Here is an 18,975-nt window from a genome sequence, read left to right as displayed (position 1 = left end):
ATGGAAGAAAGGCATGACATAAAAGATTAGGCTATGTGTTGATTTACAAGCCCACTGCAGTTTATTGCCACCTGAGTAGCAGCTGCATTATATAGAAATATAGATATATATTATTATATATTATTCTAAGTCTGTCCTGCCCTGTTACAGCTACTGTTCTATATTTTACCACAGCCTCACCTTTACCCAGAGTAGTCTAACTGCTTTTCATATGGCAATGTTGTTTTAACATAATTAGTTTGTTTAGTTAAACTAATTGTCACACTCAAAGGTCTTTATTGAAGCCTGGGTACCTTGGGAGGCCATTGAATTTGGCCCCTTTAAAGTGTTGATTTGCCTTTGTGACAGGCTGACCTGTAGGCTCGGAGCCCCAGGGCCTGGCCAGGGTGTGGCGGGTGATTGGAGACACTGACTTAAGGTCATAGTTGTGCTTAAGTTTTCAGACAGCTTTTAAATTATTCTGACCAGAGGGCAAGAGTTTTAGCCCCCTGTCTCTGTAATAGAAGTGATTTGCCCCACTGACCAGTCTCCGCCTTTCTCATCTACAAGTGCAGCCATCACTATCCACTCATGTTTACATCTGTAGTATTACTCTTCTGCATATTGCTCTTACAGTATACAATTGCACATTCGGTTATAAATATACAAACCAACAGATGGAATTTTTGCTTGTTTAGCAAATAGCTCTGGCGTGGAGGAGATTTAATAGCAACTATTTCATTTTTTCATTTCAAAAGCAAGTCTGCTGAAAGGAACTATAAGCTGTTTTTTTTGTAATTTGTTGTTTGTAAATTAGGGTTTTTCAATGTTAAATGCGAGGTTTTCAGCTCTCAATGTAAAATATGGAAAATAAATGTGTGAGGCCTAATATATCTTAAATTCATGTGGTAATTCTATTGTTAGGGTCAAATTTCTAGAGATCTGTTCGAGGCTAGCACCGTTGTGCTAGACACAATACATGTTTCCAAAACAGATCTACATCAGTCATCTCTGATAGATACAAGTAATTTACAGGAGTCCCATTGTTTTTCTACATTAGGATTGCTTGGGGGCTGCAGAGGGGAGCAATTCTTATGCTAACTAGCTACTGGAGGTGTACTCTCCCAACCCCAGACTCCTCTTCTCACTCTGGGGCTGGCTGGCCTAATGGATTTCTCTGAATGTATCAACTCAAATTGTGTTAATCTTATTGTCATCCACACTGATACAATTTTTGGCCGTTTGGAATTTTTTTTTTTATATCATGCACTTGTGTTTACATACTCAAGGATGCATTACATGTCGTGACTCACTTTAAATGAAGCTTACGGGTAGAAACGATGTAAGGGCAGTGCATGAAGATAAAAATATTCTGAAGGGATTTAAAGTTGTATGTTTTTGCTGTTTCTTTATCTGGATTGCCATATTTGCTTTGTAAGGGAAAGTAAGATAAAGGCAAATAAAGTAAAAATGCACGCTTACAATGACAGCAATTAGATTGTTTTCTTGAGGTTGATTGTAAGCATTGCTACCAGGACGAAAAAGTAATTGGCTGCTCAACTAATACCTTGGAGGAGCCCTGCGCAGCTTCAAAGGACGAGTAAGGAGACAGTGCTTCTCCTGGGATGGGTGTGGACTCAGGTATTGGACAGGTAGCTCCTTAGAGCCCTCCCCTCTCTTCCCAGTATATATGACCTTCCCATAGATTCCTATAGAAGCTTCTGCTTGTCCACTTTGCATTTGTAGTCCACATCACTCTTTTAGAGTAAGGGAAAGAGATTTGTGGAATCCTGGAGCCAGTGGAGCAAACAGCAGCAGCTCTGCTCAATCTCAGCGCCAACATGTTGTACCTAGAGACGGGGTCCACCACATCTTACAGCGAGGTAAGACCAGCAGAGGAACTGGTAAAAGCGCAGCATCCATCGCACCCATTCTTTTAGTTGGTTCCCCAGAGCTCCGTCGGAATAATGAAAGAGTTCAAGGCCTTGTTTTTTTGGACTAAATTGTATGTCAGTGTTCTAAATTATCCGCAATCTTCAGTGCATGTGTATTATTTTTCACAGGATATTTCTTGGGGGGTAACCCAGGCTGATTATGTAAAAGAAAAGAAAAATAGCCGGTTTTAATCAAGTATAAGTTACTATAGAAAGACAGGCAGGCAGGGAAGATGACTTTGCATGTGACGTGCACATGTGTGTGCGTGTGGTAGACAGAGAGCAGGGGAATGTAAACAGCTGGAGAATCTCTTTGATTACTCTATGTTCTATGTCCTTGTGAAATGGCTGCTACTGTATGTGGCTGGGCATTGACTGAGTCCGTTGATGTGATTTATTTGTGTCTGGTTGTTGTTGTCGATAGATTTAAAATGTCGAATGAGAAAATCTGACTTCCAAAAGGCTTTGGAGGGTTCTGATTTTCTGAGACTGAGACTTTTGTTCCTTTCATGGAAAAGCTAAGGAAAATATAAAGAATGAAAAAGAGAGTAGACAATTATCATAGTGTAGGTATTCTTAATAAAACAATCCGGATACTATTTTGTGCTTTATTTGATTACAAATGTTGAGAAGGATACTCATGGGACCAGGAGTTTACACTTGCTTTTTTGGGAAGCGAGTGTCTTTTTCCAAGATGTCTGACGTTATTAAATGTTCTGTTCTTTCACGGACAAAACAAACCACAAATGGCAAATGCATCAACCCGCATTAAATTTCTTAGTATGAAAAAAAAATACAGAGGTTTGATTCCTATTTTTCACTTTGAAAGTGCAAGCGTCATGATTGATTCATCTGTGTTTGCACTCGAGGGTAAACATTTAAAGTTTTAAATTGAATGAAATATGAAAAGAAGTTTGTACTGATGTTACTTTCAGATTTTTATTTTATCAGGCAACCTTGCAATATTGTAATTTTGGAAATGGTAAGGTTTGCATCAATTTACAGTGGCAAGGAGAAAGATTGGCCCTGTAACAGTATTTTAGAACGCAACAACCAGGTTGCTTGTCAGTGAAACACAGGCTTTACTTTTAGAATTGTCAGTATCTCTTCTAGGACAAGGCTCCCATCTTTCTTTGTCATTGCTTTAGTGAGCCATTGTGTCGGGCTTCGTGTGTTTTTACCATCTCAATCCTGCACCCAAACAGCAGAGCAAGAGAGCGCTGATAGATTCTCAGATTGCAGGTTGCAGATAGCATCTGTGTCAGGTCCCTGTCTTTTAAGTTGTTGAGCAGGGGGTCTTTAAGTGGTGTCCAGCTCAATCCCTCCAGTGTGTAAGGTATCAGGTTCCCCTGTCCTCAGTCTCCAGGGAGCCGCTGCAACCATTAAAATGTGGCTGGCAAGGCGCTGCTGTTGAGTCCACCATCGTAATTGCTTTAATGGTGTGTTGATGCAGATACAATCACCTACTCTGCCCACCCCAGCAGGTATAAGGTGTAGATAGACCCCCACCCAGCCACACCTCGACCCCAAACCCTGTTGAGCCTTTAATGCCTCCCTCCTCTGTGGTCACTCATCCCAGTCCCCTCGATGCTCTTATATGCTGGCCCAAGGTACAGGGAGCAGGTCAGCAGAGAGCTTGGAATGGGAGCTATTCCCCCCTCAGGCCAAGTCTGCTCCGGTTTCTGTCATCTGTTGGTCGCCCAAGCTCTGGCTTTATCAGTGCTCAGACTTTGTGTGTGACCACCCAACAGTAGTAGCAGCAACAGGACAACTTATGAATTCTATGTTTAGTTAAGTTATGGATATGTATCTTTTGCAATCTTAAAATGTAGAGCACATTTACAATTTATGGAGTTATTTATGGAGTTATGGAGAGTTGTGGAGTCCCCAGAGGGACTGGTAGATAACAGAATATATGAGGCCTTGTGACACTGGCGGGGATAACAATCAAACTAAAATATCAGACTCCAGCCATAACCACTGAACTGACTCAAACCTTGCAGACATTGATGTTTTAACAGCCCTCTACAAGCTGCAGAAGTCAAAGTATACCTTTAGTCAACTACTATTCAGATATGTCTATAGTAAGACATTGAAGTTTAATTCATTCATTTGGTCAAATGTCTATCAATAACTATAATAACAACCAGGAATACCTTGAATGCTTCAGTATGCCATAGTAAGTAAGTTGGCATTAGCAGTAACGTTTAAATGGGTGCTGAGATTTTGAAATGTCTCTGATATGTGTTCTGGATCATTCAGATTTCTACATCAATCAATCAACAAGCCATCACTCCTTTTCCTGTTGGCCTGAAATGCTTACCCCAGCATTTTTCTCACACAAAGAAATGAGCTTGAAGACCCCAAATGGACTGCACGACCTTTCAAAAACCTTATTAAAGGCTGTTGAGGATGTCAAGGCTGCTGATTTACAATGTTCCTGCTTAGCAGCCTGCCATCCCAAAGGCCTAAACACAGCGTTGGCTATAAACAAGGAATTTTTAAGAGCAGCTAAAGTGGTTATTAAATGGTTGCTGTATTATAGTGGAATCAGATCTGATGAAAGGAAACGTTCAGAAGGCTTGAAACTCCCTCACACAAGCGTTTTAAAGGCTGATATCCCACTTCCAGTCAATTAAACATTAAAACACGATGAGTTAGGTGAGACTCGACTGCTGGGCCTCACTATCCGGTCAATTATGGCTTTATCTTTTTTCCTCATCTTTGATCCTTATATTCATTTAAACCACAAGAAGCATTGTCTAGGGCCCTGTATTTAATGTTAAGTATTCTATGTCAGGTATTCTGCTTTATGTCCCTGCTTTTATCTATGTTTGGTCTCTGGCCAGCATCAGTCTTTTCTTTAGAATAATAATTTGAGATTGATAATTGGTGCCTGTCACATCATCCCCCTTTGCAGATGCCTGCATCAGGTAACGGGGGAGGTTGTGTCATCTCTGAACGGCTGAGCGCCTCGATGCAACTGCAGTAAATTGTGTCATATTTCAAAAGAATCACTCTGTTATCATGATCATGATTACTGACTCCTCACATACGGGAAAATGTTGTCCAAACAGGAAATTGGGTCACCAAACAGGGATTTTTCTGCTGTTAATTCACATAGGCAAAAAATAAATAAACACAAGTTCTTGAGTAACTGAAAAACTTATTTTTAATCACACCAGTTTGAACCATTCACATTTTTTCTGCACATTGACACTCTTCAGCCCAATAAGTTTAAACCCTTATATTTGTGTGTAATTAGCCCATTGTAAGGAAGTGTGTGTTTGGGGAAGCCTCTGCCTCTGCCAAAGGCCAGAGTGGAGGTGTGTGTGTGTGTGTGTGTGTGTGTGTGTGTGTGTGTGTGTGTGTGTGTGTGTGTGTGTGTGTGTGTGTGTGTGTGTGTGTGTGTGTGTGTGTGTGTGTGTGTGTGTGTGTGTGTGTGTGTGTGTGTGTGTGTGTGTTTGTTCGTTCGTTCCATTCACAAAACACTTGTCTCCTAACACCTGCATGACCAGCATAATTGTTCTCCAGACAATCTCTTCTAAGCCCTGGTGTCATTGTTTCTGGGGGTTAAGCAGCCCTGCACCACACACACAGTGAACCTCATTCAAAAATCTAGCTAGCCTGTGGCACTGTCTTACAAGTATGCTGAGGTTGACTCAAATGACCTCTCTCAGGTGTGTCAGTCTGTGCCTGAGTGTGAGTGGATCTGTATCTAACAAAGCAGCAACATTGCTTCATACTTCACTGTCCCGATTAACAGTTAAATAACCTCTGTCTGTGTTTTGTTGGTCATCTGGCACACCACTAACACCTGGCAGTGTGACGGGTGTGAGCCGGACAGCTGTGGTCAGCCGTGCTTGAAATAAACAAGAGGCCCTGGAGAGATTAATGGCTGTCTAAAGAACGAGAGCCATGGCACCTCGTCCAGGAATGTGCCGTTTATAAATGGAAAGGAATGGGGTGAATGGCAAGCAGAGCAAGTAGGAAGGGGCTGGCTATGACCCAGGTGTATTCTCCATCCTGTTTAAAGGCATACATAAAGGATATTTTAATGCCATTCCTCCCGCCTGAATAGTTGTGGCTGTGGATAATGGAATGGGAAGGTGGGGTAGTGCAGTTTGTAGCACAACATTGATTGAAAAGCAGGGCTCAACAGGTTGTTGAGTGTTAATCAAATTAGATTTTGTAATTTTTATAATATAGTGATCTCAGGAGTCTTAACATGTTGCTTCAGGAAGGAGCTAGACCTTACACACAAGGAAATATGGTTTGTGTTACTCTGATAAACCATGGACCTTTCCTCCTTTTCGTTTTTTTGGAAACAAGAGCTCCACTTCCTGTAGCATGCTTTCTTCAAGTGTTGTGAGCCTTACCACCTCCCGTCGTCACTTGACATGCAACTTTCTGTCAATAGTTTTATGTTTGTTTGTTTAGTAAATTTAATCTAAACACATTTACAGGGCCCCCAGGGTCCATACTTTTTTAAATAAGTAAAAACCTTGAACATGCATTTTTATTATTAAAAAATTATGTTAGTAAATATTATTTTACCTGAATCTATGTGGTATTATGTAGTAATTTTCCAACTGTATCTTGGTGTTAATTGAAAGTACGACACCACATACCGAAAGTTAATTCTAGCAAGATTTTGTCATGTTCTCAATGTTTATGTTGATCAGTCTAACAGATAACAGACCAACCCTCGTTAGCATATAATGAGAATTAAAATGTAAGGCCAGTGTGACCGGCCGTTCTGGGAACTGCAAGGATTGCGGGTGGATTACATGTATATAGCATCGTCCTATACGTTGTCCCATAGCGTCATAAAATCTTGTCTTATCTGTTTTTCTATATTGAATCTACATTATCAAGAAGTATTATTAATTTTCCCATAATGACTGAAGACATTCCTCTGTTGTTGCTCCCCTCTACCCACCCCCTCCACTTTTTCTCCAGTCACAGTATACAAACCTGGGGCTGCTGAACAGCATGGATCAGAACATTCAGAACGGCGGCTCAACCTCCACCAGCCCCTACAACAACGACCATGCACAGAACAACGTGACAGCCCCATCCCCCTACGCACAGCCCAGCTCCACCTTTGACGCCCTTTCTCCCTCACCTGCCATCCCATCCAACACAGATTATGCCGGGACCCACACCTTTGATGTGTCTTTCCAGCAGTCTAGCACCGCAAAGTCTGCCACCTGGACGGTAAGACGCTTACTCATCAGATTAGTTTGTGCAGTTTGCTTCAGGGCTGCCCCCTCTTGGTCGATTAATCAACTCTTTGGACATTTTGGTCTTAGTCGACTAAGATTTCTTTAGTCTTTTTTTATGTGATTTCATGCTGAAGACTAATTTCCTAGAAACTTGTGAACACTGTTGATCTCTAGTAAACACAAGATGTAACATGGTGCTTTTGCCTGATTCTTTGTGTAGAAAGTCATTTTTACAGATCTAATCGATTAGTCGATAAGATCATGTGAGCCTTAGTCGACTAAGGATCCAAAGGACTAAGAGGACAGCCCTATTCTGCTTAAAGTTAGTGTGATTCTAGCTCATTGTTGAGCAGTATTTATCTCCACTGCTAGCTAGCCTTTATAACACTTGCATCTAATTCATAAATGGGTGTTCACTACTTAACTGGAAAGTTACTTCTTAAAGGACCAGATGTACAATTTGGGAAATACACTTATTTGCTTTCTTGTTAAGAGTTAGATGATAAGCTAAGTGACAATTCTCATATTTTTTTCATGGGGGGGGGGGGCTTTTCCCTTTATTTTAGTGACAGTGGATAGACATGAAAGGGGGAGAGAGATGGGGGGATGACACGCTGCAAAGGGCTGCAGGTCGGAGTCAAACCCCGGCCGCTGCAGGACTCAGCCTACATGGGGCGAATGCTCTTACTGGGGGAGCTAGAGGCCACCCCACCATTCTCACATTCAGTAGCGAGTTAGCTTAGGGAAGTGTACAGACTGGAAACAGGAGGAAATGGCCTGGCCTGGTGCTTTTCAAAGGTAAAAAAGTAAAGAATTCAACTACCAGCAGCTCAACATCTTATTAATTAACATCCATATCTTGTTTTTTCATTCCATACAAAACCAACAGCATAAAAATGACCAGGAGCAACATCGTTTCATATGGTTTTTATGTGTCATATAAGCAGTCATATGCTTGTCATAATACATATGGACACACAGAGACACTTTTATGCTCTAGCTGTCATCAGAACAGGTCATCATGCGAGGCAGTAATTTGTCAGGTTGAAGAGATACTAACCCTGAACTCCTTATCTGACAATCTGTCCTCTAGGCAGATTTAGGTTGCACAACTACATCTGGCAAGGAAGAATGACACCTGAGAATGTATAGCTTCAAATCACGACTAAACCCCAGGCATTTCTTGCTAGGGCTCAGACAATACACTGCATTTGATGAAAAAGAAAGAAAACAGAAAAGCTGATCTCACTACATTGACTGTCACAAAAAGAGACCATTCCCATTAACTAATGTTTTGTGTAGGATATCATATCAATATCAATATGTGAGACTTGACATTGTCTTAAATTTTGAATATCATAATATGACTAGCTGTTTTATTATTTGCCTTTTCCCACTTAGTCATTACATCCCTATTACTGATGATTATTTATCAAAAATCTCAATGTGTAAATATTTTCTGAAAGCACCTACAACCCTACAACATTGCTGTTTAAACTTCAGTTTACTCTCACCTTGGGCTTAGTTCACTGGTACTTTGTTGATGACAGAGGTGAGCAGTTGGTCCAGGTGTGGTGATGTTGTGTGCAGCTAGATGTCACCATGTAATGCTCCGTAAACCTACAGAACCAGCTCCTCCTGCTCTGTCATTATGCATGACAGGGCTAAGGGACAGCTGTTGCATCAGAGCCCCACCTGCTCTGTTGTTTATGTGTCTGCTGTGCACTGCTGTGGGCAGACACTGTCACAAACCCACAAGTTCGGTGTATTAATGCACCCTGGCGGACAATCGTAGGTGATATCAACCTTAGACAAAGTTTTTTCATTGTACGTATGAATGATGTGTTTTTGGAGGGACCCTGATTGATGATATTCACATGATGTCACAGTTACGTTCAGGGTTTTCCCTTCCTTTTATAAGGCTTAGGCGCAGCATCCAAGCCGTTTTTGGCATCACTGAAACCGAATGAATATAAAATCAATGTGAGCATCAAAACTAACTAAATGACGTCATTAAAGCTACTGATTGTAGTTGGTCCTCAGTGGACCTCTATAGTAAGCTTTGTCTTTCATTATCTGCTCTAGTTTTTCCAACATTTTGGACACAAATATGATGGTAATAATAATGGTCCAAAATGATATGCAAAAAAATGCAAATCATTGAAAAACGCAACATTTAAAGATATGCACCCATGTTTTCCACAAACCTAGGGTTGTTGTGTGACATGTTGCTGATTACATAATGGACCACCAATGCAATATAGTATTTGAAAATGGCAACTGAGATTGATAAATAAGAGTCCATGCAATCCTCGGGACTGTTGAAAAACCTGCTGAGCTGACTGCAGTGCCTTCCAGTAAACAGGCTGAACTGAAGGGAGTGCTGGGCGATCTCACCTTATTCCTGGGCAACGCCGAGTGTGGGATTGTGACATTTGCCCAATTCCCACACTGCCTCACTCATCCCTCTCATTTTCACAGTCCAAAAACAAAAGTGTTTGTCTGATGTACAACTGTGAGGAGGTTGTGAGTGTGGTTTGTGAGAGGCACGCCCCATAGCCACACTGGTTTAGGACACATCCCCATTATAGACGCATGTAGTGCAACAGTCTGTGTCCCACAGTCACAACACATGATGCAAGACTGGTTTGATTGGTCTGACTTAACATTGCAAAGTAGTGGATTGTTTACTTATTCTTACTGTACTGAGTAAGTATATACGGTATCTTTCTCTGGCGCCTAGGTTTTACATACTGTAAAGTCCAGTAATACCAGATTCCTCTTTTATTGTCTGAGTGCCATATGACAGTGGCAGTGAATATGTCTTTGAAGATGAAAAACAACAATGAGAAAAAACAACAATGAGAGCTAAAAATTTCATATTGTAATTATTGAGCCAAAAACTATTATACATACAGTATATTAATTTCTATTCATATGAAAGAATTATTGAATTATAGAATATAAAAAGGAATGTACATTCACTGATATAACGCAGCTGATATAAAAGAAATAGGATTGTATTTTGAGATTGGAAAAGTATCAAAAATGCACAAATTTAAAAGAGAAAGACATTTCTTAAATGTCATAGTAATTGCATCCAGCGAGGTTGTGCGCTAGTTTGAGTTTAGTTCCGTTATGGCGGAGGAGAAAGATGCGAGCGAAGCCCTTGGGTCCGTTGTGGCAACGCTGCCAAGCATCCAGAAGTTAAAGCCAGAGCAAGAACAATCTTTGCTGAGTTCTGTTGGTGGCCCTCCTCCCCACGGGGTTTGGGAAAAGTTTGATTTTTCCGGCTCCCTCCATTAGTGGTGAAGGAGTTGGCTAAGGCTAATGCCAGCAATGCTAAGCCAAAGTCCCAACCAACTTTGAGCGATTGGTTATGGCAGATCCAGTTTTAAACTTCAAGAAAGTTAATACTTGTCAATGGAGAGAGGCCAGACTCTCTGTACAATGAAATGGACCAGAGTCTGGTAGGACCAGGCTACATTTAGACGCCTGACGTTGCTTAATGCTACCAAAGAGTATTTGTCACAATTTTGCCTCTCTGAATATTATTTTGTCGTGCTGCTGCTTTATTTCCCATAATGGCTCACAGAGAGGGTCATTTCCCCTGTGGTCTACAGTAGCTGGCGACCTAATTCTAAAGAATTGTGATTATAGTGTTGGTTCCCATCACAATGAGGCTGATTTTAGGAGCTCTTTTCCAAAGCTCCCGTAATCTCAACCCAATAGCGCTACTGCTGGACTGATGGACGGATGGCAGAGAGCCACTGAAGATGTCACCGCCACAGCTTTGCTTGGCGCACAGATCTGCTAATGCCCCCTTTTGAAGGCCTGCGGGATCTTCCACACGACTTAGTGGACTGTGTACTGTGCTTTTTGATGACTGTTCTTATGGAGACACACCTAATCCCTAACCCACACCTTAACCTCTTCCTGTCTAGGATGACTGTGTGACACACACATACAAAGTAAGGTGCAGCACATCAACATTTCCCAGAACTGCTCCCACACCGTTTTCTTGTTGGCACTCCAACAGTCTCCATGGTGCTTCCTCTTCAATCATTTAGTTAGAAAGAAAAAAAAACACTTGGCCAGGTCAAATGAATACACAGGTTAGATGTTTTATCTTCTTTGCTTTACTAAATTAATGGAGTCTTGCTAATGAGGCAGCCATTGTTGGTTGCAGATGCAGCTATTGTAAGGCTGAAGATTGGTTGTGTTTGCCATGTGTATTAACTGCCACCACATATAGTAGTCAAAGGAGAGGAATGTCACGGTTTGGGCTATCATTGGGACGCTGTAGAGCTGGAGGGATTACAGTAATGGATTGAGAGCCTGTAGGTAATACTTGTGTAAATACTGTGTGCCTCTCGCCTGAACCCTGTGCTTTTGGAGTGGGCTCTGTCTTTTTGAGAGAGTTAAGCTTGATGGTTGCATCTCACATTGCGCCGGAGGAGAAGGAGGAGGAGAGAGCCCTTGAATGCTCAAAGAGAAGAGTGTTCTAGCGAAAGGCAGCAAGACACAGCTTGCCCCTGGAACATCTGCGGGCCCGTCCCACGCCTCACGAGATGGGGCTGAGACTTGTTTTTGTCAAGAAGCTTGTCACGACTCGCCCATCACAGGGAGACAAGCCCTTAAAGCCACAGATGGGAAAAGGTAGAGGGGAATTTTTTTTAAACGAGCAGAGTTGAAAAGGTTTTTTATGATATAGGCTATGCAATTTCTTCATAAATTGTTGTGGAAAAGCCCATTCTCTTACAGTTTAGATTACAAGATTCTTTTTTAATCCTCGCAAACAACGCTGTACAGATACTGGCAGCATTGGTTTACCTCAACAGAAAACAGGATCATGCTGTAGTTGTATAAATACAAAAAAAGGTAGTATTTCCTGGATCAAACCACAACTGAGTTCATGGGAGCTCTCAACACAAAAACCATTGTTGTATGATGACTGAACTTTTCAATAACACAAACACTCTGGCAGTTATATTAAGTAGATTGAACAGTTTTTAGAAATTATTTTAGTGATTAAAAAAAGTTTTTTATTTAGGAGCACAATGTTTGAAGAGAATGAAACGAAAAACAAGATATTTTTCTTCATATCTCTCTACTGGCTTTTATTTTTGGTTTTGAGCACAATTAACTTGTTGTAGTTGTAGTTATAGTCCTTTGGGCCGCTAGTTAGCAAAGGGTTTGATTGGCTAATCCCAAGTGATAGATGCATATTTGACTCTTTCAGCGCTGACCACACAAACGTGATACCACATGTCAGTGTACAAGTTTGCCTTGGGACAGGTGTCATCACTCAGATTGTGTGGTCAAGATTGGAGCTGATGACTACAACATAAAATTCTTTTTTTGTAGACTGAGATATACAGAAAGGTAGTTATCCTGTATAAACTTTTCATTTGACCCTGTATACATTTTCTTCAAAAAAGCAGGTGTTTTACTTCTGTTTCAGAGAAAAGATGAGAGTAGAAAAAACTCTTTTGCATTATTGAGAAATTAAACAGGTTTGGGAGAAGCTTTGGGCATGACATGACATGTCAGGTATGAAGAAGACAAGACCCGAGGCGCCAAACAGCGCTTGTTTAAGTCCTGATGTTTGTCAGGACTTGACTTCTGCATGCGCCCGCAGCGCCTGTCAGGGAGAGAAGAACGCTTCAGCTGTGGGCCTGCCTCAACCTGTGCTCCACGGAAGTGTGTGTTTGTGTGTTCAAGAGTTGCATGTGTTAGAAAGTAATTGCACACATGCAGCACTGTACAAGCATCAGAACAAATTGTATGTTGCATGCAGTTAGATTATTATAAGAACATAGTTCCATTATTACACCAGCTCATTTTCTTTGTCCTGCAGAGCTGCACAGCAGCGGAGCTGAGTAGGTGGTGTTTGTGAACACAGCCACTTTAGGTCTTTCGTTGTTGTTTTTTGCCTCACTGCCACATCACGTGCCAGCTGAAAGCTATGTGTCTTGTGCGGTTCTTGCAAATATGTAGAAAACGTTTTCTTTCAAATGATTGTGATTAAGCAGCTCTGTATTGTGCGCTGTGTGTTCCTTTGGCTGTGCAGTTCACAATGTGACCAATGAAAGGCTCATAATTACATGTTAACACCTGAGCACCGCGCCCTGTGTGAGCCACTGAATCCCATCAGTCAACTGGCTGTCCTCCACCCCTGAACACTGTTAGCTTTACCGGGCACTGCTTTCAGCAATCAGCAGCAGCGCCCCGCTCTCACTGCTGAGCAAACACAGCACCGGCAGCGCATAGCTCTGTGCTCAAAGTTTGTACCTTCAGGGCTGGGATTGGTTCTCTGGTGTGTGTGTCTGTTGTGTGTGTGTGTGTGTGTGTGTGTGTGTGTGTGACAGTAGGATATGATCTAAACCAACTTTGCTTTTCTGACTCTTAACATCTCTGATTAGATCTTATTGCTTTTAGTTGTGTTGCTTTCGCCTTAAGGTACACAAATCCAGCACCCTGTAATTATTCCAAACACTACGTAGTGACCCTTTACCCAGCACATCTCTCGTTTTCTTTGCCTCATGATCTCCTGCTCGCTCTTTCTCTTTTGCTCTTTCCCCCGTCCCTCTGCTTGGCTTCTCCACCTCATTTAGCTGATTGACAGAGGCGTACGGGGAGTATCAGGTTAGGAGCGAGGGGGCAACTGCAACCATTCATCTTAGGCTTTTCTCTCTCTTTCTTTTTTTTAAAGCTGCTTTGATTTTACGGAAGAATCACTTCAGTCATTGTGTTGACGTACATGTCCCAGAGCTTTCATTGTGCTCGTCGTCAGTACATCATGTTAGCTAGACATGCACAAATGGCAAACACTTGCTACAGATTTTTATTTTACCTTACTGTCTGCTTTAATATTTAATATTACCTTAAGCTGCCAGCAGTGAATATTCACTGCATAATGTAGTGTTGTGTCAATTTGTCCTGTGCATGTACAGTTTATAATGAGGTCACTTGAGGAAAGGAGCGTAGCGGAGTATTTGGGTTATTATTAACTTGCCTTTTATTAGTGGATCCAGTCTCTGGGTGAAATGCACAGCAGTAATGTGCTCGGCTTGCGAGCGAGAATCTGGGAAGGAGAGATCAGAAGGCAGTGTTTTGGGTTTGTCCTGATGAAAGGAAAGGTTGTGCCTGGGGAGCAGAGTAGAAAATGTCCCTGCCAAGCTTGTGTAATATTCAGCACAGACAGGTACTGGGATGAGCTCCTTTTCTTTGGAACCAAACTTAATAGAGGTGGAATTTTATGTTGCATTGTTCTTCGAACACAGCCCCAAGCGGCTTTCACAATGTTCATTTTTCTTCACTCAGAAATTAACCTGACAGGGAAGAAAAATCCCCACCACCCCCACCCGATGTCTCCTGCACACAGAGGATTTAAAGCTCTGCTTACACAGCACTGATTTGAATGGTTTGTTTACACAGTTGGGTTCTGCCTATTAGTAACAATTCAGTCTTTCTGATGGCTTACTGGTTATCAATCCTAACAGTGCCAGGGATCAACGTGCATCCATTCTTCATGACTCCTGGCTTACAAACCCTGAATGTGAGCCAGTTTGTGTAAGAGACCATCACATCTTGGCACCAGTCATACATGGTTCTTCTGTAACTCCTGTAATACTACTTCATTCCTGTAATTTAAAGTAAAACCGAGTCATTTTCAACCACACAAGAAAAACTGCTCTCTACCTTGTGTAGTGTTAGTTTTCCAACGTCTTCAGAAGCCTTGTTTTGTGTGATGAGTGGCCATCAGATGCCTTAGCAGAATACTCCTCCCTCGAAGATGAAAGCCAAGCCTAGTTTAATTGCTGCTGGAGGGGTCCATTTTATGGCTCTCCACGGAAGTCCCAGAGGCTCTCCGTGAGACATCCTTCAGGTTGCCCAATACACACTCGTAGCACCAAAACTCTTCATAATCACAGTCTTTTCTTTAACCTTTATTGCTTCACGGAAACCAGAAGTGCACAGTCCAGGCAACAGGTGTTGATCTCTGCTTTTTAAAATTCAGGCAAACATTTTTGGAAGCTTCAAAACAATTTGCTCATGAACTTTTCTGCAACTGTGGTATCTTTGATTTATATTATTGTTTTTGCAATGCTTTATGTAATCTTTTTCTCTTTGGTCTTGTGATTTCTCTTTTCCAGTACTCGACAGACCTGAAGAAGTTATACTGCCAAATTGCCAAGACATGTCCCATTCAGATCAAAGTCCTGACCAACCCACCCCAGGGTGCTGTTATCAGAGCCATGCCTGTTTACAAGAAAGCTGAACATGTAACCGAGGTGGTGAAACGCTGCCCGAACCACGAGCTTAGCCGCGAGTTCAATGACGGTCAGTTTTTTTAAACAAATCGTCGCTCATGATTCTTCGGTAAATAGTGTTCGCTGTCGACATTTAATAACACAACTTGTGTGTTCTGCTCCCAGGTCAGATAGCTCCTCCGAGCCACCTGATCCGTGTGGAGGGAAACAACCACGCCCAGTATGTGGAGGACTCCATCACTGGAAGACAGAGCGTATTAGTTCCCTACGAACCTCCCCAGGTGAGCTGTCTATCATCGGCAAGCGAGGCTAGCTGAATGCCCCGTCAGCAACGCCTCACCACCTCCGCCTCACTCCGACAGATAGAGCAGTGACAGACTTCTCATGTCCAGCCTCTTAGTACCCTGAAACCCTGAAGCCCTGAAGTAGGAACACTACAGGCCTCAGAAGGAATAGTCCTGTTAGTCTGCATGTGGTCCCATGGAAAGTTATGATGTAATTAAAAGCCACGTTGCAGTGTCACTTGTGGTTACAAATATGGTTTTATCATTTTAGCTAAGAACTTTGACAGCTATCAGGAAGGATCAGTTTTTAAACTATCCAGTAACTGGGATGTTTAAATAAAGTTGAAGTCACTACTTTTATTTGTGATAATTTTTATTAAAAATGTATTTAAATAAACAGATAAGCAAAAGTGCAAAACATTGGTCTAGATGACAATATATAGAAAAGTAGAAGAAGGCACAGTGCACCTTTTCCAATCCTTGCTTGCGGTCAAATGGTTGAAGTCATTACTTTAGTTATTGAGGTAGGCTGAATATTGTTCCATTCTAATAGACTTTGAAAGATCACTCGAAAACCATTTTATTTCTATGTTTTTTTGTGAATTGCATCAGCAAAATCTGGCTGGGAAAAGTATTTGTTTAAAATCATGTCTTTCAATATTTTAAATATATGATTAAAGACCCAAAAAGTAGAGAGATATTAAGGGATAGAGTTACTAAAATTCATGACTAACATTGTATTCACATACACTTAAATATGCATATTTAGGCGTATTTAGGGGTCTTTCTGCTGTAACGGGAGATAAAAACTAGTAAAGCTTTCATGTGTGCCTTTGCATCACTTACAAAATTAAAATACAGCAGCCTTGTTTCAAAAATATAAGTTGATGGGGAGAATTTTTATTCATGGCCCCCTACTTTAAACATAAAGGAGGCCGGTCATGGCTGTGCATGTAAATGCAAACTTCAATATCCTGTCTAAAAACCAGTTCTGTTTTAGTTTTTTCCATTTCACCCAGTGAATCAGTGTTGTTCTCCTTTCTCAGGTGGGGACAGAATTCACCACAATTTTGTACAACTTCATGTGCAACTCGAGCTGCGTGGGCGGAATGAACAGACGCCCAATTCTCATCATTGTCACTCTGGAAACCAGAGAGTAAGAGACACAATTATCCTTGTATGTCGCGATGCCTGTCATGCTCAGTTAAGCGGTGGATTGTGTCTTACGTGCTGTGTCCCCCCCGTCTTCTCCCAGTGGTCAGGTATTAGGCCGGCGGTGCTTCGAGGCCAGGATCTGCGCCTGCCCAGGTCGAGACCGGAAGGCGGACGAGGACAGCATCCGCAAGCAGCATGTAACGGACGGCACAAAGAGCAATGATGGTACGAAGCGGCGTAAGTAGGGCCGGGGCTGGTGGTGGTCTGTCCTGCTTTGGTCTGATCTGGTAGGCTGCCAGTGTCGAGGACCCTTAACCGCCACACTCGCTAACAAACTCTCCACATTCTAACTTTTTCCTCTTGCGCTTGTTTCCCCTCCTGCTCTGACTTAGGCTCACTATTTAAGCACTTGGCCCAAGATACTTAACACTTTACTCTCCTCTTTGCAGCCTTCCGCCAGGTTTCCCATGGCATACAGATGTCCACCATCAAGAAGAGAAGATCTACAGATGAGGAGGTTTTTTGTTTGCCTGTAAGTGTTACTTTTACTGATTCAGGGAATCACTTTGAAGCATTGTTCTGAGTGTGTCCTAGCTGCTTACTGACCACCGCCTTTCTTTCTTTTTTTTCTTACAGATCAAAGGCCGTGAAATTTATGAGATTTTGGTAAAAATCAAAGAGTCTTTGGAACTCATGCAGTTTCTGCCACAGCACACTATAGAGTCGTACAGGCAGCAACAGCAAAATCTCCTTCAGAAACAGTGAGTACTTGTTCACCTTCATAATAAAGTCTTGCTCATTTGTTCTTAGGCACATTGATAGAGACATACCTACATTACTTGCAAGGTTTTCCCTCAAATTCCTGTTTTACTTGTGCCGTTTGTTTTATTCATGCTCTATCTACTGTCACTGAACCGCTCGCTTTCTTGCAAACAAGATTTTTTTTGGATGAAATTGATTTTGGTTTAAATAGACTTTAGTGATTTAACTGACTAAACCTGACTGACTCGTTGCTGGAGAACTGGATTGCACTGGTAAAGGCTTTGCATGAGATTTCTGGATTCTGGATATTGAAGAATTGCAGATAATAATTGCTCTAAAATGGGTGTTGTCCAGTGTTTCTCAGAATGGACCGAGAGTTTTTTGCTTAATGCTGGCAACTTCGAGGGTGAGCCTTGCATCACGTAGAGCTGCTTTTGTTTTCTCTTCTGCGCTCTCATGGGATGTGAGCCAAAGCTGACGAATCGTGACAAATGTACCTGGCTGTGCTTTGTTAAGGAGAAGCTTCCAATGATTGTAGGTAACGCCTTTGGGTGCTCTGCCAGGGTTTGCACAACAGCACCCAACAAAATCCGTGCCTCTACCTCATCTGTTCACTCTGAGCATAATTAAAACTGTCTCAGACGCACATGTTCACACACACTTTTCCTCGTCCACGCCCATTTCACTATAAGCTATGGAAAAGAGGAGATGGGTGTAAATGATAGTTTGACAGCCCGATGGTGATAATTATTGCTTATGTTATAGTTTCCCATTAAGAGACTGGCAGACAGCCTCACAGTGAGATAATGCTTGCATCTGCCGGTTTTTACTTCACTTTTGTTTGTTGCTGCCTACCTGTTGCTGTCATGTTGGTAAAGCCTATTACCAATCATTTAGCAAACCAACATTTAACTAAATCCTGCATTTCAGGTTTTAGTGGGTTGGTTGATTCTAAATTCAAGATTTTAAAAGCCTGAATATTATAAAAAGATTGGGTAAAATTTCCCTTCTTTGTGTGGTTATCATGCATTGTTTTCTTCTTTGTATATTCTTACAATCCTCATCAACATAGCTTGGTACTCATTTCAGTCATTTACAACTCCTGCAATCTTTCCCTCACAGCCTTTGAAATAAAAGGTTTTTTCAACAGCAGTTGTGCCAGGCCTTTTTATTCCTCCACTGTGTTTACGCCAAATATTGCTGCACATAACAGTTCTGGCATGCTGTGATCTGTGTTCGTAGAGTGCCATCTTCTGGACAGAGTCATTAGTGCAGGACAGTGATGTGTTACAGCTCTCTGTCACACAAACTGTGTGTGTGTGTGTGTGTGTGTGTGTGTGTGTGTGTGTGTGTGTGT

At 41.8% G+C, this 18,975-nt stretch overlaps 1 protein-coding gene across 7 annotated transcripts in view; it reads left to right on the top strand.

Annotated features, from left to right (window-relative positions):
- The window catches only part of tp63 (tumor protein p63), a 34,500-nt gene that overhangs the window by 9,941 nt on the left and 5,584 nt on the right, over positions 1 to 18,975 (top strand). For 4 of the 7 annotated variants that reach the window (XM_032526737.1, XM_032526743.1, XM_032526739.1 and 1 more), the window contains exons 4-10: positions 6,876 to 7,133; positions 15,301 to 15,487; positions 15,583 to 15,698; positions 16,748 to 16,857; positions 16,957 to 17,093; positions 17,306 to 17,388; positions 17,493 to 17,617. In XM_032526737.1, the coding sequence (XP_032382628.1) occupies positions 6,876 to 7,133; positions 15,301 to 15,487; positions 15,583 to 15,698; positions 16,748 to 16,857; positions 16,957 to 17,093; positions 17,306 to 17,388; positions 17,493 to 17,617 (1,016 nt within the window). Of the gene's footprint in view, positions 1 to 1,615; positions 1,863 to 6,875; positions 7,134 to 15,300; positions 15,488 to 15,582; positions 15,699 to 16,747; positions 16,858 to 16,956; positions 17,094 to 17,305; positions 17,389 to 17,492; positions 17,618 to 18,975 lie in introns of those variants that run through there. The other 3 variants (XM_032526741.1, XM_032526742.1, XM_032526738.1) reach the window with 3 other exon arrangements.

The sequence above is a fragment of the Etheostoma spectabile genome, chromosome 9 (genome assembly GCF_008692095.1).
Source record: "Etheostoma spectabile isolate EspeVRDwgs_2016 chromosome 9, UIUC_Espe_1.0, whole genome shotgun sequence".
Classification (NCBI taxonomy): Eukaryota; Metazoa; Chordata; class Actinopteri; order Perciformes; family Percidae; genus Etheostoma; species Etheostoma spectabile.
This window is presented reverse-complemented; position numbering and strand designations above follow the sequence as displayed.